The 23,452-nt window shown below is 39.5% G+C and overlaps 1 protein-coding gene across 6 annotated transcripts in view; it reads left to right on the top strand.

Annotated features, from left to right (window-relative positions):
• astn1 (astrotactin 1) overlaps positions 1 to 23,452 on the top strand; it is a 663,514-nt gene that overhangs the window by 352,956 nt on the left and 287,106 nt on the right. For all 6 annotated transcript variants that reach the window (XM_074688258.1, XM_074688257.1, XM_074688256.1 and 3 more), the window contains one exon: positions 20,252 to 20,356. In XM_074688258.1, the coding sequence (XP_074544359.1) occupies positions 20,252 to 20,356 (105 nt within the window). The remainder of the gene's footprint in view (positions 1 to 20,251; positions 20,357 to 23,452) is intronic.

Here is a 23,452-nt window from a genome sequence, read left to right as displayed (position 1 = left end):
AATCACTTTTTGAACCAGACATATAAGAATTTAAGATTAATCAAGGTTTTTTATTTGCCTTTCGTAGATGGACTGACAGTCCAGACACACTGGAAATCTTGTGCGGGGCTCTCTCAGAGTCAAAGAAAAAAAAATATAAAGGATATGAAGATATGTATAAAAGATTTAATTAGGGAATATAAAAATGTTTGAAAATAGAGAAGATTAACACTTAAACACATTTCATGTGTTTAGTTTTCCTATACAGATTTCTTTTTTGGTGTGATGTGCATGTGGTTTTCAGTGTTTTTGCATCCAGCCTCCAGACTCTTGAAGAACTGCAGATTTTTAGCAGGGGTTGCGACTTGGTTGCCACTTGCCAATGATAGCGTACTTAGCAGGGTTTGGTAACATCTCATATTTTCAACACTGATTCTTAACGATTCTTGATTTCAATCCGATTGTTTTCGAAGAACAGAGAGATAGTGAATATTTAATGAACAAGTAAGAGTCTCTGTTGATGCTGGGACATGTTTGTCTCTGAAGAGTGATCTGTCAGAAGGATTTTCCCTTTTTCCTTCATCATTTTTTTTTTTTTTTAAATTTAAAGCCACTGTGGGAACTTAATAAGTGATCTTGAAATGGTTTCACTTTATATGTTAGCCTGTCTTTAACCCATGGTTCAAAATGAGATTATTGGCACCAAATTTGGTTATCACTCAATGCTTTTTCTCACCATTCATGATCTACCCAACAAATACATTTATGTCATGTGGACTGCAAATCGCTATGGCTACACCGGCTGGCAAAGTTAAGAAGTAAGAAGCCAAATATGACCTTAACTGACAGACTGAACTCTGTGCATGTAGCATCTTTCTCTGAGTCACTCTGAAGTATCTTGTAAACACAAAAAACAAGTTATAATTTGGATTTGTTATGTCAGCTGGAAGTTACATTTAATGTTGACTGTGTAAACCATTTAGTTGCTAATGGCCAATCTTTCCATTCTAGTTCCAACTGCCTGAAGCTTTTAGCACATTACTGCTCTTTCCTCCTGTAACCAGTGGACAAACTTTTGCAAACAATTTTTAGTCCTATTAGTTCCCAAACTCCCTAACATAACAGGATGAAACCTGCCTTGGTTGATGATTTAAAAAGTGGAGCTATCATTATATCCCATTATAATGTAGGTATTCAAACCACAGAGAGTGCCACGAAAAAAAACATCTATGTATATTATGCAAAAATCACTTTATTAAGTATTTTAAGTGAAATTTGTGGCTCTTTGGCTTTCCTCCCAGCCCACAAAATGTGATATTTAATGACAAAACCTGTACTTAGTAGTGCTTGTGAATGTACAATCCTGAGCTAAAATGAGCTGTTTGGATTTTGGGGATTTGCCGAAGTCAGCAATTCCCTTTTTGACCAATAAGGAGCAAGTCTGACTTGATTGGTCCATCGGAGCAGATACCCCTGAGCCCCCTCCTCGCCCACTCCCCTCCCCGCTGCTGGAAAGAAATCTCTCTTGCAGCAGGGAGGAGAATGCCAAAGTTGAAGAGCCATCATTGCTCTGTTTTGGGCTGTAAACAGCCACATAGTTCCATGCACAAGCTTCCCATCTCGGAAGAAGACAGACTAAGTGGCTAGAGTTCATGTATAAAAGGAGCAGAATATGGGACCTTTAATGTTACTAAGCTACACTCAAAACTTACATTTACATCATTGCTTTGTAATGTATTAATGCTTACCACTATTCTTGATATCCCCATAGTGTTGTGGTTGTTTCTACAATTCCTGGGTGTCAGACAGCCTGATCCTTTAGGACTGCACTTTGAAAAATTTGCTTTCAGACCAATTATTTTGGACTAAGTAGCTAAAAGCATTTATTCTGCTGCAGCATTTGTTAACTGGTCCCAAAATACCAAATCTTTTAGAAAATGTTTTTGTAGCAAAGAAGTAATAATAGGCATGCAAAGTGCAGCTCTCTGTTACAGTTGGAAGGAGAGATGGAAGAGAAATCATGTTGCATGCCATTAAATTAACATCCTTGTCGTCTTTGAGGAGACTTATGCTTCAGTGTCCCTCGTGTCGTTGCACAGTAAAGTTATTCTGTGCAGCAAGGTGTTGGAAAATTAGACAACTCAGGTGCATAAAAAGAATGAAGGAGGAAAAAAAGACCTTCATGCTGCTTAACTAGGGTTTTGTTGACAATGAAAAAGCTGACAAGCTAACAAAGATGGATCACAGAGCCAGAAACTCCAATAGTTGGGAATTGAACTTTGGTCCTCACAGGGGGATTCACAGGAGGACTGAGAGTTTACATCTCCGCAGAACCCTTCACATGGCTTCACACAGCTTCTCGCAGCGCTGGAATATCGATTTAATTTTACTTTGATTCATGAAACAGCTATTCAACCTCAGCCTGCATTTATCAGTATAAAAACAAAAGAGAAGACTGCTGTGGATATATGCTTTTACATTATCCCCAATGCATTACAGCATTATACTGTTTTTACTCTTTATTTGCAGCTTTATCAGTTAAATTCACACCAGTGATTTTTATTTAACATTGCAGACAAATGCAGCTTTGTAGAGCCTCATTGCTGGTCTGAGCCAAGCTTTATTTAACCCAACTGGGCTGTTTACAAGAAAATGGTTTTAGGGTGAAACACAAAAGTATTGTTGCGTTTTATCCTTGTGTTTACACTAAACAGCGTTTTAGTCTATCTAAAACACAAACTTATGAAAACGGCCTTCTGAATGGATTTTTTCTGCCAACACCATTGCCATGTAAAAAGTTAATCGGCTTTTTTAGCAGAAACGCTACACCAGTACAACAGTACCGTTTTTACAATTGTTGTGGACTACCATGTTGTGCTTGTGGAGCTGAATCTACTGAATCTGCTGACTGTTTCTCAATAAAATGTGCATCTGTTGCTCCACACTTGCACTTAGCATTTGGTAATACACCAGTGGAGATCTTAAGTGAAGATCTACCAAAAGCCGCTTCAGGACAAGACTGTTGTAGTGCCAACTACAGGCCTGGCATGCTTACTACAGCATTTTGAGTCCTTAAAGGGGACATATCATGCTGATCCCTGATTTAATACTTACATATAATATAATAAATTTGAAAACAAGTCCTTACACCCCCTGAATTTTAAAAAAAATGAGATATTGTATTTTTTCTGATATCCTAGAAAGAGATTTGATGCCTCTGAAAATAGGTCATTTCCTTTGGCCGTGAGATTTCGATCGTCGTGACGACACGAGGATCCTCTCTTTTTATTGGAGTAATCTGATAAAGCAGCTCCTTCTCTGTGATGTCAGTTAGTCACACAACCGCCACTGAGGGACACACCCACCAAGAGCTGAGTATCCCCCCTCAGATGCTGGATGAAGGGACTCTGCTCTGCTGAGCAGCTCGGCTTTACATGGTGAATTAGCAGTTAAAACACTGTAGTTTTAGCAGACGTCGTAATACTTGTGAGACTGTGATATTTGCATGCTTGTTCTGACATGCACTCTGAACCTGGACCACAATAATGCTACGGTAATAACATAGTGATGAACTGACGGTAGAGGCGATCTTTAGACTACACTTTCAGCATGATGGATAAAACAGACAGAGAAAAGTGAAGGAGCAGGATGGAGCCCTGTTATAGAAATAGTTTATTGGTGAAGTCTGCCTATATTTCCAGGTATAAACTATACATGTTACAGTACCGGTTTGACTCACCACACTGAAGCGTCCTGAGATGATCTGTGTCCAGGTGGATTTTCTTCCTCCTGAGCTGCAGAACCGTCCAGGTCTGACTCGGGGTCCAATACAAAAGGACGTATCCTACACTCTGCCATTTTATTAGTGCTATCAATGCCTTACGGTGAAGTTTTGGCAAACAACAAACTCGCTCGGTCTACCCCATCCAATGTGGCGATTTTGTAAATACTGCCATGCTGCAAAAACCGCCCCCTGGCTCTACCCCCTCCGCCCCTCTGATAGAACTGACCAATCAGAGCACAAAGGGCTGTGACGTTGCGAGGTTACTGGAGGTCATTCGCGAAACTGAGCGTTCCAACGAGATCTTCAGAATGGCCTAAAATGAGGATATTAAGAACGCCATTTTGGGGCAATGAAGGAACTAAATGACTTGTACTGAGGGCAGAAATACTTTACAGGCATCCTAGTCTGGCATAGTGAAAAGGAGAAACAAGCATGATATGTCCCCTTTAATCTTTTCTGTGTAAATGCAGATTTTTTTTCACTTTTGAGTTGTCGTGTAAACAGGGCCTGTAACTGCACTGATTCAAGAAAGGGTTCCCATGCTTAAGAGTAGAATGTAATAATTTTGTATTGATGCCCCATGGGAGGAAATTTACTTGTCACTGCAGCTCACAGGTTGGCTCTATGGTTGTTTAACTATTAAGAAGTTTTATGGCTGTTGTAAAAGATGTTAGAGGCATGTTAAAGACTAAAATAGTTAGAATAACTCATTATTTCAGTCTGTAGCTGTAAGCTATAAAAATATCTAGAAGATGTAGTACAAAAAATGTGAGATCTCATGTGTAAAATGATTTTCATGATGCTGCACCTCTCCAAGGTGAAGTTTCCTAATACGTATGTTTCATATATTATCTTAACTGCAATTTGCAGATGTTTCATTCATTCAATTTCCACTATAATTGACTCTGCATAGAAGCCAATGCAAGTTCCCCAGCGCCGAGAATGGCAGGTTTGGAGGAAAATGCATTCCCCAGACTACCTTGATGTGATTGCAAAATGGTGTAAATTTGTAAAAGCAATGTTCCAGTGATAAGCTGCTGATCTCCCATTATAATTGTGCTGATGTGCCAAAAGATAAAATAATTCATAATTTGTTAAACTTATACTAAAAACATAACTTTACAAAAGGCTCCACTTCCCTCATTTTAGTACAGGCACTCTCCTGATAGCTTATAGCTGTAGAGGTAATTTAATGACTTTATTCTCCTATATTTATTCGATTACTCTTGTAAATAAACTTTTCATTTTTTTAAACATGCCCTTAATCCTCTATCATAGAAAACTGCTTGCACACAAAAAAAGTTTCCACATGCTCTTTATACTCTAACTCCAAAAAATCTATACCATTTCAAAGTAATAAACCAACACTGATCTGGTTTAAAGTTTTGCAAGAGAAAGCTACTCAGAAATAAAACTCAAACTTGCTAAGTAAGCAGTTGTTGCAAAACATCGCTTTAAAGCCAAGCAGCTTTGAATAATACATCACAATATCAGGGTTTCTAATCAATAAAAAGATGCTTTGGAGCCCATGATCAAACTGTAACCATCAAGCACAAACCAGCCAACAAGACATCAAGATTTTGTTTAACGTGTGTGATTTCGCTGATTTGCTTTCAGCTCTATCTGCAAGACTTAAACAAAGACAAAGTCAGCTTGTGTTGGTTTAATGCTCAGATCTACTCATGAGACAGCTTCTGTTCTTGCACATAAATATCTTATAAAAAGTTTGGTAAAGCATGTTTTGATTCAACTTCATAATAATCCGTGTAGTTTTATCCCACGTTACTATGGCATACTCCTAACAATAGACTCGATGGTTTGCAGCATTCTATACAGAGAATATTAGTGTTAAATTGGGATGTTAACATTGATTAAAAGAAAAAGTTTCATCATAACAGCTCAGACAATATCTGAGACACAACTCACCACTCTGACACCTGGAGAGGCAGTTAGAGCAAACAATCCTGATTAATGTGTCGTTTATTACATGGAGCCTGTATTCTGTTGCATCACGTTGCATCACACAGGTGTTTTTATGTTTCTGGCCAGTTGCAGTGTTTTTGTGTTGCAGTTTGACAAAACACTTCACTGCTAGTTAAAAGTTTGACATGAAACTTTTGGAGAGGAGTTTTTAAAACTTCTTATGAAACAAAGGATGCTTTTTTTTATTAGTCCACAAAAAGAAAACCAGATCATTAGCGAGAGGATTTGCTGTTTCTATTTGATCAGCCCAACCTCAGACATTAGACCAAACTCCAACCACACAACTTAATGAACCAGACTACCCAGTCTTTACGTACATGATCAGAGTTTCACAGTGAAGAGATGGCTCTGTACTCTACAGTAGTGTTTCCTGAACTTTTTTTTCAGCTGACCCACTTTTTGGGGGGAACAAGCCATGGCCACCCAATCCAAAATATGTTCAATCTGTAAATCAATTGACAGGATAACTGTGCAAAGATTAAAAAAAAATAAAAATAAAAAAAAAAAAGCTTTGTTAAGCTTACATTCTGAAATACTTGCATTTTTACTGACTTGCTTTTCGGAACTGGATCCCAGTTATGTGATATTCAGGACAAGATATTAAGATGCGATGTTCATCCAGAACACAGATAATAGTATCCATACATGACTCTTTTTCAGCGTGACGTCACTGCACAGCTGTAACAAGCTGTGACAGCACGATTTCTGCAGCTGGTGCCTGTTCAAGATCCAGCAGTGACTTTGGAGTTTCAAACTCAAAGAGGTTTTGAAACTTACTTCAAATCTTTCTTTTGGGAACTAACAATCAAAGTAATCAGTGGGCTAAATCTTTCATATGTGTGATGGTGACACAGTGACAGCATTTTTTCTCTGAGTGCTGTAAAACAGTAGGAAACATACAGTGGTTTGCCTTTGGTTGTTTGAGTAGCACCAGCTCATGGCTTCAGACTTTTGAAAAACAGTTACATGTTTCAAGTTACAGTAAACATTGTGACGATGACCCTTCACAATGAACACATAATCAGCAATGAGAGTGTGAGGAGCCAATCATCAGTAAACAAATGAACGAGGGGAGACATCTTTTAGTTAAGCAAAGCATTAATTTCATGTAAACATTTTGAAAACTAATTTGGTGACCCATGAAAAATCTGTGGTGACCCACCTTTGGGTCAGGACCCAGACTTTGGGAATGATTGTTTTACAGTATCGATTCGAGAACTAACTAATGGTCTGTGGTATAGTATAGACCACTGTTTCTCAACCCTGGGCCCTGTTCCACAAAGCAAGTTCAGCCTAGTGAGATAGCCTTGGAGCTACCTCGCTGAACTGAGCACGGTAGCCGGCAGTCTCACCACACGGTTTTACAACGCTGGTTATCAACCTCATAAGTGAATCCAGCTTGGCAATGAGCGCGTGCACGCATATAAGGCGGAGCCCACTGCATCTGACCAATCGCAAACATGGAGCAGTCTGGAGCATCAGAGCAGGCCGGAGAGAGAAGGAGCGCATACTTCACACAGGAGGAGCAGGAGGTGATCATGAGGAAGTATGACGAGGTGAAACATGTGATTAACGTTAATAGCAACACCGTCGCCGCTGCTAAAACACGGAAGGAATGCTGGCAGAAAATTGCTGACAGTCTAAATGCGTAAGTGTAGTGCAAAAAAAATCTTTTGTGCCATTATCACCCTGAAATAGCACTGTTCACCATGCACTTTTACTGTAACATGCAGCATACCTAATTTATTTCTCAGATGAATTTATTCATTTGTTCATTCCTATCGTGTTTACATTTTTTGTGAGACATGTAGCCCACATGAGCCATACACATATTACTCTCACAATTTTAAGACGGACAATAAAATATTGTCATAGAACAGAAGTGTTGGCATTGAAGATCTTATTAAGACAATGAGAGTTCTTCATTCCCTTTAACTACCTGTAGAAAGTGTCATGTACTACCAACCCCTCCCTGGAAAACCGGTACCTTTCATAAGGTGGTCATCCCAAAAAGAGAGTGGGTCGGTGCGGTCCCTGAAAACTCTCGCTCGCCGGAGTGCTCCTCGGACAATGCGAGCTCCGATGTCCACGGGATCCTCTAAGAACGGACAAGCCATTTTTTCCTGAGGGCTCATTGGTCAGTGGGCGGGGTTTTTATAGTCTTTTATAGTCCGCGAGTTCAATCTGGAACCCAACCTGTCCCGGAGCAGGTTAGCCGTTCAGCGTATGTTGCCATGGAGACTCGCCTCGCTGAGGAGTGATCTCGTTTCGTAGAACAGGGAATCCGGAACCTATCCTCAAAGCTACCTTGCTAGGCAGTAATCCTGCTTTGTAGAACAGGGCCCTGGTCCTGGGGACCCCCTGTCCTGCATGTTTTTTATGTTCCCAACTCTAACACACCTGATTCAAATGATCAGCTTGTCATCAAGCTCTGCTCGAGCCTGATAACGAGCCATTCATTTGAATCAGGTGTGCTGGAGTGGGGTAACATCTAAAACAGGGCAGGGCAGGGGTCCCCCAGGACCAGGATTGAGAAACACTGGCATAGACTACTGTTATTTTAGGGGAGCATGTCATGAAAAATGACCAACAATAGACAGATGTAGTCCTCCTCACCCTACAAAGATTTAAATTGGTGTTTATAACCTGAACTATGAACACAATACTAACATTGGGCTCAGATGAGGCTATGACCTCTGAAAAACTAATTTTACAATAGTTTTGCCTTCTTGTTAGTCAATAGTTATGTGCACAAAGTTGAACAAGGGCATGTTTAAAAATTAATAACTGGTTTTAAGGGGCTGTAAGGAGTTTGAAAGTGATCTTGAAAAAGCCTCTCTTCTAGATATTTACCTGATTGTAATCCATACTTTAAAATAAGATTATCAGAATTTATATATACATTTTTTTTTTAGAAATGCTACTTCTTAGCTTCCTGATCAGGTCAAGCAGGATTACATTGATTTAAGGCATGTCCAGGTCTCTATGACAACACCATGCCAGCTGATGAACTTTAGAAGATTAGTTTTGTAGTGATGGTGGACACTGGAGCCCAACTTTCAGACAGAAAAAAAGACAGAAGAGCAGAAGAAAGATAACAGGAGATAGATACAGCCTGAGCTAAAGGCTAACACAGGAGCTAAACTGTTTGTGCTAATGTTGATTCCATTCCACAGTCAGCAGTTATTCTGCAGTGGTCTGTTCAAACTTGAGTCTATCAATAAAACAAAGAGTGAGGTTATGTTAGCTCTGCTTGGTGAGGTTGGAGTTGGTAGATGAGCTCTGGTAGGACATAACCAGGATTCACTAATGTTATAACTTACAGACATGTCTTAGAGCACCCGGCTGTGATTAGCACCAAACAGATCAGCAGGTCTGCTCACCCTCTTGACACTGGACTACAAAGTTTGATGGATGTCATATTTCAACCAATAGCTTTATAAATGCATTACCTTGTTGTCTTGAACAGAGAACTAATGTTCGAAAAAAGATCTGCTTTCCATTCATTTGCATCAGAACAAACACTTGGCAAGAAGACATTTATGTATGAGAGTGGGTGATGATGCTCATGGGAAATGGAGTCTTCATTTCAGTAAACACTACAAATTCTGGTTGCAGATATTACTTTAATAATGCTAAATGGAAAGATGGAAAGTCTTCACAGAGCTTGGAGCTGAAGCCTTATTAAAAACGAAGCAATGAACAATAATCATAAGATGTCGAGAAAACACAATGTAACAATCCTCATATTGGTATTAATAATCCGTTCTTTTATTGTATTCTGCAAACAGCTTTGTTTGGAAAAAATATATATATATAAATTGCTCCCAATCAGAAAAAAAACCAAGTAGAGATGCACAAGTAAAATCTTTTATAAGTGAAACAGGGTCCGTACAGCTGTTTTAATACTGATTCAGTAATTCTTTGATTTCTGTGTTACTCCATCGTCAAACAATTGTCTTGGTCTTTTTATAATTAGCATTTGTTCTTTTTATTTATTTGGTTTAGGTTATACTCAGCTTTTTTAGCACAGAAACCTATCTGTATGATCTTTTTGTTCATTATAATAGTCATTCTGTCAGATGAGGGCATCACAGACCCGTACGTTTCTACCAGATTGACCAGTATTATACACAAAGGCACCCAACCAATGACCAGCAGTCATGAGATGGTGCTGGAAAAAAGAGGAGTAGAGTTAGAAAACACTCAGAAATAAGGCTGTGAAGAAATTAATAACAGATCAACTGTGGTTAAAGAACAGAGTCTGAATATATGAAGTATACAATGTTCATCAGCAGTAGCTGTCTACAGACAGAGTGCTTTGATTATATAGAGTATTAACTGAGTAGATTAGCATCACTTTGTGCTAGCGCCTTCCTAATTAGCTGTTTTGACCGTGGCTTTATAAAATACAGCTGGGACAAAGTGTTTTTACAGACAAACTGCACCATCTGCTCAGCTGCTTTTAAAGTTTTATGATATGACTGTCTATTTTTCAGTGTGTTATTTAATCTTAGACATATTCACGCCTCGTGTTTTAACAAAGAGAATCGGCTACATGGCGCCCCAGCTGCTTTATCTAAAGGCTCTGGCACCATCTGCACAGGGAGGGACTGTGAACTTGGGATGTTTGCAAAGTGAAGTTCAGTCAAATTAATCATTCTGTCAGACAATGAGAGCAGAGCACCCCAGGGCTAAAAGGGAGACAAGGCCTTTCAGCAAGAAGAAGAATACGCTGTGCTACTGTATATGTTTTGGGCTTGTTATTCATTTTCACTGAGGGAGACAGGGATGGGGCTGGGGATGGGGGAGGTTATGTAGCCGTGTGCTCTCGCTCTCTCTGTGCCCGGGAATATATCTATCGTTCCGGGGAGCCATTTCCCATAAGAGGGGATAAATGGATGTAGCTGAAGGTGAGGACAATGCAGGAACATCACATTTAGAGGCTTATTCATCAAGTTCATAGGTGGTGTCAGGGCGCTGCCAAATATTGCATTTTCACAGCTCCCTCGTAGAGGAACTGTGACTGGCCTTGAGCACATGCTCACACTTATCATACTTCATGTCTGATTTGTGTCTCCGTGTTTTTGCTTATTAGATGATCTGAGACTTCATTATTCCTTGATGGAGTGTTAGGTTTTGAAAAGTAGTCCAGCGCCAGTTGATTTGGGACCAGGAACAACACTTTTTATGACCCTTGTTTTAAAGTGGTTTTACACTTTCTAAGGTTAACACTTCTCCAAGATGCTAGACACGTAAAAGCCAAGACGTTACTCTGCTAGATTCACAAGTTAAGATGAGGATACTTTGCTGTAAAACCCTTGATGTGACCACCAGTTTTGTTCTGTTTGATTGCACTCCTTAGTGTCACCTGTGTCTTGTCTCTGAGGGAAAGCAGCATTTTTTTTTTTGTACTTTTCTACCATGATCTTGGAGCCGCCGACCACCAAAAAAGGCGCTAGGTTTGTCACTGGTCGCTAAAACTAGCTACAAAATCACTTAGTTGGCAACACTGGTTGTTTGTGGTCTTGCTGGAGTCAGCCTCAAGTGGACTCTTGAAGAACTGCAGTTTTTTAGCACTTCCACCTGGGCTCTGTGTCGTCATATTTGGAGGGTGATGCTTCATCTCAACAAACTGTGTACGCCAGTGTAGACAGCAATAGGAGATCACCAATGATTATAGACGTAAGTCTTTTAAAAGACAAAGACGTACATCAAATTGTCAGAGGATACATTTGAGCAACTCATTAAGTATTGTTGTTGTGTTGAAACTGCATTTAGGAGTGTCATACTAATCAGCTAAAGGTTTGGATCATCTGTTACAGGTTTTAAGGAGCTCTGTATAATGTTAAACTCAACAGATATTACTTTATCTTGCTGTAAGTGCTATAGGAGTTTAAAAGAAAATTGCATTTAGCACAGCTAAAAATCATCTGCTTACAGCATCATGAATTAAAAAAGTGTACACATATATCAAAAACACACATTATTAACCAGTATTAACCAAATCAACAGTAGTTAGAGGCATAATTTAATAAATGGTGCTTTTGGACTGGAGGTGTTAAAACTTATATAGTTTGTGAATCATTAATTTAATCAGTGCTATCTGAACTAATTGGAGGCAGATATCAGCATCCCTGAAGAAATAATTAACATGACATTTCTCCTCTACAGCTCCTCTTCAGCTATGCTAGCACCGCCATGAGTCACACCAGGGACATGAGCTCCCTCTAAAGCTCAAACTTAACTTCTTTAATCGCATATGGTCCTGTCACGTCAGAAAAAAAAATCCAAACATAAGGAGCATTTGTTTCCCCAACATAAACAGACTGATGGCAGCAGTATTACAGATTGTTGGTGTGAAAAAAGATCAGATACCAGACAGCACGTACCACTGCAAGTAAATAAATGCAGGCTGACTATTCATGTGCTGAAATAAATTATAACTTGTGTTCATAGAGCTGCTTTTAAGAGTCTGGGAAGTTGCTAAACTATTTCTATAACTGTAAATTAAATTTCAGTGCTGGCCTTCAGAAAGAAGCATTTGTCTCAATAGAGAGGAGCAGAGTTTTGAAAAGTATGTGCTCTCTACTTTCTAGTTAATGACTTTTCCAGGCAAAAGCATTTTTCTTGCATCTTTCTAAAGCTCTTAACAAGCTCTACATCTTCACTGCCTGCAGTTCTGCTCTTTAAACTTTGCATAATTGAGAAAAGAAAATACAGTTGGAGGAAAATAAATGTATTTCAAAGTCAGAAAGTAAGTGTGCATGCAGGTTTGCTTTATGTGTTTAAAGAGAGGGTGTCTTGCCTTTTTTTTCTTTTCTTTTTTTTTTTTTTTTAAATAACAGCTTTATACTGTTCCTCTGGTGCACCCTTGGTAGCTTTACTTGATTTGAATCTTTAAAAGTTCCCTTTTTTCAGGATCTGTCTGAAATGCTTCATTTTAACTGCCGTCCCTTTAAGGCTCCTCAGCCCGCAGACCCCCTTCCCTCTGATTGGCAAGCCCACTTGAGGCCTTTTGAGGGCAGAGCTATGGGCAGAAAAATGAACTGGTATGGGATAACAAATCATGGTTAAGGAAATGTAAACAAACAAACAAACAAACGAAAGGTGATATTACTTTATTTTAGAACTAATGTATAAAACTAGACATCCAAAAAAACGTCCTCCGTAGTGGAACTGTGACTAGCCTTAAAGTGATACTCCAGGATGGAACAAGTTGGGTCCTATCACAAGGTTTAGGGCAGAAATGACCCCTACAGCAGTGTTTTTGTGCAGCAGAAGCCCAGAGCACTCACACCAAACACCCCCTCCCTGCTCCTCTGCCGGTTTCCTCTGCACTCAGACGGGGCCATATTTTACTTGACCAAAAACACAAATAAACGGACTCCCACTGAAAAAATCTGATATGGGTCTGCATTCACACTTTATTTAGAGAATTTTCAGCGCGTTACTTTCACACAAAAACACCACTAAATAAGGCTCTAGTTCTCATCATATCTCTTCATCCTGGCAGACTACCAGCATTTGTTTATATCTAGCACGCTACGGCGCGGACTGATACACAAAGCCGCACCTCGTAGCCAGCTGTAGCTCTGCAGCGGAGGTAGCGCCGTTTTACAACACGATGAGAACTAGAGCCTTATTTAGCGGTGTTTTTGTGTGAAAGTAACGCACTGAAATTCTTTAAATAAAGCGTGAATGCAGACCGATATCAGATTTTTTCAGTGGGAGTCCGTTTATTTGTGTTTTTGGTCAGGTAAAATATGGCCCCGTCTGAGTGCAGAGGAAACCAGCAGAGGAGCAGGGAGGGGGTGATTGGTGCGTGCGCCCTGGGCTTCTGCTGCACAAAAACACTGCTGTAGGGGTAATTTCTGCCCTAAACTTTGTAATAGGACCCAACTTGTTCCATCCCGGAGTATCACTTTAAGGCTCCTCAGCCCACAGACCCCCTTCCCTCTGATTGGCCAGCCCTCTTGAGGCCTTTTGAGGGCAGAGCTATGGGCAGAAAAATGAACTGGTACAGGGTAACAAATCATGGTTTTAGATGTAAAACAGGAAATGTAAACAAACAAACCAACAAACAAAAGGCGATTTTACTTTATTTTAAAACTAATGTATAAAGTTGGACATCCAAAAACATCCTTCACGGAGGAACTGTGACTGGCCTTGAGCCCCTGCTCATACTTATCAAACATTTTTAGTTGATGTCCTAAAAAGCTTACATTCAAATGTTGAACTGCATATTGATGTCCAAATGGGGACAAGGTTAGACGGCGGAACCAATCTGACAATCTGTAGACATCCAAATTTGGTATGGATTTTAATCCATGATTAAAATATGAGAAAGCAAAATACCCCCTCCATTAAGACATTCTTTACATCAGACCACAAAACATTTTCAAACAGACAGTAAACACTGTTGCAGTAAAATCGGCTTTTTGGATGGTTTCTTACATGGAAACTTGAGGAATGACATGGAAACATTTGGCTGGCTTCTTATTTGAAGACAGGAGGTTTCTTCCTGCCTGAGACAGTGATGGAGATGCTTTCCTCCACCCTGCTCTTATCATTCAGCTCTCTGCTCTTCATACAGTACATACACTTATTCTAACCTGCCCCCTCGAAGCCTTCATTTCAAGTCTCAATTTATCTTTTTCATAAGGCCCTGCCCATGTGTGCCCGTGGGCGCGCGCACACACACACACACACACACACACACACACACACACACACACACACACACACACACACACACACACACACACACACACACACACACACACACACACACACACACACACACATTCCCTCTGTCCTATCTGTTTCCCTGTCCTGTGTCTGTGATAGCAGGAAATGTGTCTCAGACTCGAGCATTATCCAGAAACCGTCTGAATGTGCTTGTGAACACGGCGGGGGCAGTCATAGTGATGTATGACTGTAATCCCACCGCTGCAGCATAACGCGGCTGTCAGTTGCCATGGGAGACGAGATGATTTAGAGCCTGCAGTTCTTCCTATATGGCCTGATCTAAGTGATGTTAATGTTAAAGGCCTGATCCTGCATTTTTATGCAGTATGACAGGATCCTGCCAGTTACTGGGACAAATTGAGATGAACACATTCCCATGTTTAGGTTCATAAGTTGGTGATTTAACAGTTTTTATGACTAATGCTGAGTACAGATAATTAAAGGAAGAGTTTTTCTCTCCCTTTAGGGCATGTTCCTTAACGTCTGTATTGTAGTTAATCCGTTAAAGATAAACGATCAGTCCATGAAAGCTAGACAGTCTTACATCACCAGGGTCCTTCACACAGCAGTGCATGATGGGTGCTTCCTCTGTCTCATTCAACCCAGTGCAGCACATTTACCTGTGTGTTTGTTGTGCTCTATCAGCATCTGACTGTTTGTTGCTATGACTAAGAAAACAGGGGTCAGGGGTAGTAATATTGTTGGTAGAAATTATGTCAACAAATGTTCATTGAAGACCCATTTTTTTCACGGCAAAGACGGGAGACACTAAAACAATTTGCTGATGATAACCTTTGATTGAGGTTTTGTTTTTTTTAATCAGTCAAACATATTGTTGGTGGGCTGTCGGGCATTTAGAATCAATGATGTTTCCCCCACTGTGTGTCTCATCTGTCGAAACACAAACGATGCATTCCTGTTACTGTCCCAGTTATAGCCCAGTCACTTACCTCCAGCACGTGAGCTGTGGGTTCAAGTTCTCACCACCTTTCATCTGTTCTTTTTATCCCTGGTTGGCAGTTTTTTTTCTTTTTTTCCAGGATTTTTTAAAAAGTCTATTTTTGCTGTTCTTTTCATTTACATAAGAAAACAGCACAGATCAAAAGTAATGAACAATAGGTCCTTGGTTGGCGATCTTGTTGGACACATTCAGTAAGACGTTTGGATGAACACAGTTCAGAGTCCAGCTTGTCTGTCACTGCAGGTACATTTAAGAACCATCACTGTAGTGAAATACAGTCCTTGCACTGTGTGTCCATAGCACTTTTATTTGAAGCCAGAGGATAAAAATAGAGCTGTGGCATCTATAGAAAGAGAGTTTTCTTTTTATTTGTTTTGGAGTGATGATCATTTTCTGTAACTCCACTTTTACTGGTTGAAGAGTCTGGGATAAATTATTCAACAAAAATGTTTCACAAGATAAATTGCTTGTGTTTGTAATGTTACAGATTTAAACACTTGGTACAGTACACTAATACAGATCTCTGATTGGCTATGTGAATGAGTTTAAATAGAAAATGTACAATAAAATGTAAACTGTAGTTACTAACTGGTATTTTCATTTAAAGACTGAAACTCAGACCAAAACTAAGATAAAGACCATAATTGCAGTGCAGTGGTGCAAAATGCCTGAATAAAAAAACAAAACAAAAAACAAACAAAGAAAAAACCTCACACACAGTGTATCAAATATAGAGTTTGTCCAAAAGTGATTTTATCAGATATTAAGTTACTGATCTTAGACACAGTTAATTAAACTTAAATAGAAAAAAATGCTGACCTTCAGCTTTGCCAGCGCTGGAGTTTGTTGGTTTACTTTTGCATCATATTTGAATCAACTGTCTGAAACAAAGTATTGACTCTTTTACTAATATTCAACCTTCATTTCCATTTCCACACTTTAGCAGCCCTACTATTTTCTATTAGCCCATAGATACACAGGATGACGTGTTTCTGATGCATGCACTAATTTATTCCTGCATCCTATTTCTGAAACCTGTGTGTTATAAATTAGCACCAATGAAAGTTCATTTTTTGTCTTCTAACAAATTAATTACATCATAAATGTTAATTATCCCCAGCTGATATGATCTGCTGCTGGCAACTGAGCTAATGTTGGCTAAAAATGAGTCTACTGTGTGTAATTATTGAACAAAGTCAAATCATAAAGACAAGAATAAGAGCGAGCTCCTGCTTTATTATCCACCTAAAATTAAACTGAGTTGAGATAAAGGGTCAGAAAGATTGGACTAAACTAGTAATACAAAAACTTTCAAGGTTTGACCTTTGAAAAAAAATTAAATATATATATACATAGCCAAAACGTTTCCCCCCATGTTGTTATGGATGAAACTTTTAAAAAACAATCTCAGATAAAAATGAGACAAACTTTCTTCCTTGCTGAACAATTCTTGGTGTTTCCACAGCAGACATAAAATATCTTGGCAAAATGATTTTCCCATCTGTTCCTTTAGTCACAAACACCAGAGAACGAATGATATGTTGATAAAAACACCAGAGTCTCAGTGATGTCACTCATTGTTTCCCACAGACAGGTTTGCACAGTAGAAACTCTGACTCAACCAAAGTTTGGTCCAACTGAGCAACAGACACAGAGGTGGAGCTATGGCAGGCTGTAGGTTTCCGTGCAAGCCGCCACATTTTGCTGATCTGGTCTTTTTCTTTCTCTCTTTTTTTCAGATTTATTATGATTGACAGAAATGTTGTTTCTTAGACAGTTTGTATTTGTGCCACAGGAGAAAGAAACTTTGTAAAAATAACCATCCATTCTGGTGTACAAGCTGCACTTCAGTTACCAACCAGTTATTGTTTAAGAAGTGAGCGTGAGCGGCAACTTTTTAGACACTAACTTTAAACAAAAAACAAACAAACATAAAAACAACTACAACAACAAAAAGATTTCTCAGTCTCTCTTCATTTTAAGACAACAGGTGACCAGTGGGGGGTGGCGCAGGCCTCAGGGAGTTGGTCTTGAGTAAAGAGTCCATTAATACCTCACAACTATCAACAAGACCATGGGCTAAACCTCATGAACACCTCACCAGTGAGCTGTTCAACACAGAAAATTGCTGCTGGCTCTTCTCAAAGAGGGCAGTCTGAGTCAAGGTGACCCCAAGAATCCCATCACACCATTCTGACAGTCTCAGTTTTTTTTTTTTCTTTTTAATCTAAACTTTATTTAATGAGGTAAATAACCCTCTAAGATCAGGATCTTTTTTACAAGTTCCAGATTTACAAGCAAAACAACCTTTTCAAAGACAGAAACACAAATTCAGGACCAAGACACAAACTCAAAACATAGGCAAAGTTTTGGTGGAGAGTTGGTATTAAATCCAGCTGCCTCTGGCTGAAAACCAGCCAAGGTTTGAAAGCTGGCTCAACCTGATAGACTGTCCTGATTGGTCTAAATTTTAAAAACCATGATAGTATGATCAACCAGTTTAAAGAGGGACCATGTTAGCGGGCAACTTTCAACCAGATGTGTCCCATCTTTAATCTACAGCTTAAATCTACTGCTCTCACTCATCTGATCAGAACACTTTGAGTATAGTAGGCATATTATATTTTAACATTATTTATATTATAGTAGGCTTTTGAGTATACTAGGCGCCGCCCTGTTGACTATGGCTGCCTCCTGCAGCAGCTCTCTCTTCTTTGTCTGTTTCTTGTAATTTTTTTTGTCTCTATTTCGTCATTTTTGTATTTGGAGTGGATCATTACTTTGTATGGCTCAATTGTTCGTGGTGGACACCAAACTGGTTTTGTCTTCAGTGATATTTATACTATTTTTTCTCCTGTGTTTGTCTGGAGATCCTACATGTAACCATGGCCACATTGTTTACATGTAAAATCAGCTGTTAGCAGCCTGTAGCATGTCAGTGCTAACTGGTGTAAGGCTTGATGTCTTCCCACAAGGTGAGGAGGAGGAGGTGAGGAGGTGAGGAGGATGTGCTGGTTCTCAGGTTTTAGCTAAGAAGTGACGACATGGACCTGTCCTTCCATCCATCGTTATTGGAAACATAAGATCTATCTCCAATAAGATGGACGAGCTAGCTGTGCTAACCCAGCAACAGAGGGAATACAAGAGGGCAGAGCAGCATCATGCTATTCACAGACATGGCTAACAGAGCTAACATCAGAGCTTCACCTGCTGTGAGCAGACAGGATCCAGGAGACAGAGACTGAACAGACTGCTGAAGAAGCTCAGTCCTGGACCCTGTGGAGGTGGAGGCTGGCTGAACTGGAGAATGATGGACAAGCTGTCATCATCTATTTTCTTATGGACCTTTTTGCACTTTCTATACACTTTCTTACTTTTGTTTTCTTGATTGCTGCTGTGACTTCAATTTCGTTGTACTTGTTACAGTGACAATAAAGTTCTATTCTATTCCATTCTATTCTATTCTATTCTATTCTATTTTATTTTGTTCTATTCTATTCTACTTTGACATTGTTATAAAAATAACAAAGTAAGGCGCATTCCAAAAGACTCTTTCTGTGTTTGAACAGCTGTTGTACACTTGATATCCACTGCCATATAAAGCTTAAGGTCTCGTGTTTATAGTGTGACTCTTAACTGTAACACCAGAGGTCTTCAAAAGTTTCATAGTTTCCGTGAAAAGTCCCTGCTGATGAAAGCATCTTTAAATACACAACTTTGACTCAAAGTCCAAGGTGCCCTGTTTGGATATTTATAACTTAAGTGACAATAAAAACACTTTTTACATCAACAGTTTAAGCTAGCCAGCTCTTTTTCTGTGAGCTGATGTTAGTGTTTGATATGAACACTTGAGGGTATGACGACAGTAAATAGTTCCTGAAGCACAGATCATGTCAGTAATATTAGGTATGATGATGATTTCACAGGTGAAGTTCGAAATGCATTCACTGTGCCTATGTAGGTAAAAGGAGAACAGAAAGTGATATTCAAACTAAACTCTGAAAAAGACCAAACAAAAGACTCATGTATTAAATAATAAGTCTTGTACTCTTGGGTTAAAAGCTTCACGGTGTCGAACCTTCTCGAAACCAGACACCGCTCCATTTTTATTAATGCTGAACATCCAGGCTGTACATCCCTGTTTAGAGAATCATCATTTTCTGTGTCGTGCAGAGAGTTGCTGAATGCCAAATTACTCCTCAGCCCGCCATGAGTGAATGTGTGTAAATGATTGGCTCATTAGTTGCCTTGTGAATGATGACATACAGTATAATAAGCCTTGATTGGTTGGAAAATTCAAAGCCTCTTTAGATCCATTTACCATTTAGGCTGTTTCTTTTGACATTTTAATATAACCCTGTGATGTTAGCCTCCACATGCACGGAGCCTTGAATTTCAGCTCTGCTGCTCTTAAATTCTCTATTTCTGATGTTATGTTAATGTTTCCTTCTCCTCTATTTATTCCTGGGGAAGGTGAGCTGTAGATCGGGCTCCACTTTGATCCAACACCGGAGATTTTCCTTGCCTCTCTCTCCTGTCATCTAATATAATATTAATATTTATCAAACATGCTTCCTGCTTCTCCAGGTAAAGTAAACAAGGAGGAAATGTAAGGCCGCACTTTGATCGAAAACTGAGTACTGCAATCTGATCCACTTTGGAAGTAAACATTTAACAGTTTTTCTGTGAGGTGCTGAACTTGTCTGAGACAAACTTTAATCTGGCACCACTTTCAGACCACTTTCATGTGAATAAACGTGCTCCCTTCTCTCTGTGTTTTTTTTTTTTTACAGGCATGGTAAACTACAGCGAGGTGTCCGGCTACCCGCTGGTTCAGCACTGGAGTCTCCGCTCTGTGCTGTACCACGTCAAACTCAATCAGTGGGTCCTCTCTCAAGGTAATTAATAATAAATATCATTTGTTATAACTGATTGTTTATTTATGCTGGAGGAGAGCATGCCCGGGTCTCTGCGGCATAAACCCCTCACGCTCTCAGTGGAGAAAAACAACACCGTCAGCGATCAATAATTTATCACAATGTAATTAATATGACACATCAAGGTTAGCAGCTCATCACAACAGCTTGGGTACTTTGTTTAAATTTCATGAATAACAGGCAGACTGTCAGCTCCTGATTAGGCTTGCTTATCTCCAGTTTAAAGATGCCGCAGTGTGTCTCGGTGCTAGACCCATTAAAGACGTGTTTGAGTTTAAAAATTGAGCTGTGAAAGAAATAAACTGTAATGGAGAAACCAAACATTTAAATCAGCTTGTGTCACTAACAGAAGCAGTTTTATGGTAATAAAGTCCTTGAACATATAAAGAGCATCACCGCGGGGTGCACTGCTGTAGTAATTTGGTGCTAAAAGGTTCAAGTTGCGTCCATTATATCAAATTAAACCCCTGTTGAAACAGTCAATTACGGAGTGATTGTGTCAGTGCTCTCAGTTGCTGTGCTTGAAGGGAACCCGGGGAGGCAGTAAATGGGTGAGGGTCAAGTTCCCCTGTAATCACAAATTAGCAAAATGTCACTTCAAAAGGCAGAAAACTGAAACACTGCTCAACAAGCACAAAACAAAGCAGGAGGATCACAGAGCGGTAACACACAGCACAGCACAGCACAACACAGCACAGCACAACACAACGCCCACGGAGGATAAATTATAACCTAGAGTAATTTATAATTAGTCAAATAAACCCACTGCATTCCTAATGAGTTATTTGCAACTTGAATCCAAAATCACTGGAGATATTTTGTCACAGAATATCACCAGCACAGTCTCAACTCCCCTCACAGTGAGAAGTATAACAACAACAACAACATTAAAAAGGTATCTTAAAAAAAAAAAAAAAAAAAAAAAAACCTTCTCACCTTTTTTTCTTTTTTACTTTAATTTAAATAGATGCCTGTCGGGCATAATAAAATATTAAGCTAATGGCATTTTTTTTTTACCTTGGCTAACCTTTTGTCCAGCTCTTTCACCCCCCTTCAAGCAGTTTACAAAGTTCTCCTGATTGTGATGCAGCTCATATGTACAGCTATACATTTATAAATCAATCCCCATTTATGCCCATCGGACTTCCATTCCCTCTTTCCTTAATAGAGCCATCGTTTTTATTTTTATCCGACAGATCCAGGAGTGTCATAAAGTACAGTCGTGTCAGGGCAACATGAGAAATAAATCAGGATAAAGATCTCTGTCAACAAAATCAGAGCAGAAAAGGTTGTCTGCAGTGCACACTAAAAGCAAACCTTCCCAGGGAGCAGATAAACTCAGCAGGATGCTTAAGTTAGTTTATTGCCGTACACAGTGAATGTTGTTGTAGTCAGTGCCTCGAGGTAAAGTCGTTTCCTTTACCTAACTCTCAGAAGAAATGCTTTAAACAGATTTGTAGGCTTGCAGAAAAGCCACAAGTGGCAGTGTGTGAGGATGAGAGGTGATAATTAAAAACGGGCTGGACGTCTCACTTCCTGTGCCAAATTACAGCCGTGTTGATGGAGGATTCATTATTTATTCATTTAACACCAGAGAGCAGTTGTTGATATTAACATGGTGTCACAGGATGGCATGATGTGAAGGGGTTCAAAGGATCTATCACTGACACACAAACACACACACACACACACACACACCAAACACGAACACACTCTGTTAGCTCTCCCCCAATGGTGAAATAAGTCAAAGAGAAAAAAAAATCTCTCCTTTCCCCCTGACATGTCTCTGGCTCTGCAATTCCAGCTTCACACTGGAGGCATGTTGAATATCTCATATCTGCAGCACAGCTTCATTTTCACTGAGGCTTGCATGTTAACAGATTAGACCATTCAGACCGCTGTCATGAGCAGCAAGTCTCACGCACCACAAAGAGGAAAAGGCTTTCATATTCTGTCTGAAAGCTGCCTGCAGAGAAACAAGATCTGCTCCAGAAAAGTCCGACCCCAGAAATTATTATGATACCAAAATGATGTCAGTGATCTAAAAGAAAAAGTCAAACATAAAAAAAAGAGTTATTGTTCATGTTGTCATGAACTTTAGCTCAGAAGGTGGACAAATGCAGTACACCAGAAATCAGAGTTCAAAGGCAAAAAGGTTTAATCAAAGTCCAGGCGAGGTTGGTATACAGAGAGGCAATCCAAAACAGGCAGAGGTACAGACAGACGTGAGGCAAAAAGCGAGGCAGGATTCGGTATACGACAAGACTATAGTTGGGTCATTTTGGACCGAAACATGACCCCGGTGAGCGAAGGTCCATTTCTGAATGGATTTGTCATCTAGGAGGGCTTAAAAAAAAAAAAAAAAAAAAAAGTATTTTTAAAAATGGTGGGGGAAATTTTTTGGAGTCCAAAATCCAAAACGGCTGCCATGGAAAAAAAATGTGATACAGACCTGAAAAGTTATAGCTGCATAGTCATTTTTAATGGGTAATGGTCAATCAACAAGTGTTGTTTACACATAAACATCCACCTTATTGACTTCAGATGTTATATCTGTGAACTTTAACTGTATATTATTCAATTCATCATGAGCAGAGCTTTCATTATCCCTCTATAGACCCTGTAACAAAGAGGAAAAAAAATCCCTCAAAAAGGCCAAAAACTCCCCCGAAACACCCCTCACAAACACCAAAAGTGGCAGCCATCTTGAATTTGAAGATTGAAATTGGGTCAAATCATCATGTAACTCTGAAATATGTATTTCTTAACAAAAATAAGGTCTGAAAACGTGTATTGTCCATCATTGTAGGTGGAGCCTTTAAAAAGATCATTTCCACGACAGCCATTTTTGGATTTTGGACTCCAAAAAATTTCCCCCGCCATTTTAAAAAATAAACCCAAGCTAAATTTGTTTTTTTTTTTTAGCCCTCCTAGATGACAAATCCATTGAGAAACTGATCTTTGCTCACCGCAGTCACATTTCAGTCCAAAATGACCCAACTACTAGAACTATGGCTGTGAAAGAAGGCTGGGACGAAGACTGAGAAGTGCGACGAA

This window comes from Halichoeres trimaculatus, unplaced genomic scaffold, assembly GCF_033239565.1.
Source record: "Halichoeres trimaculatus isolate MK-OKI-2021-1 unplaced genomic scaffold, fHalTri1.1 fHalTri1_scaffold_15, whole genome shotgun sequence".
In the NCBI taxonomy this organism is placed as follows: Eukaryota; Metazoa; Chordata; class Actinopteri; order Labriformes; family Labridae; genus Halichoeres; species Halichoeres trimaculatus.
Note: the sequence above shows the minus strand (reverse complement) of the source record. Positions and strands in the feature narration are given on the sequence as shown.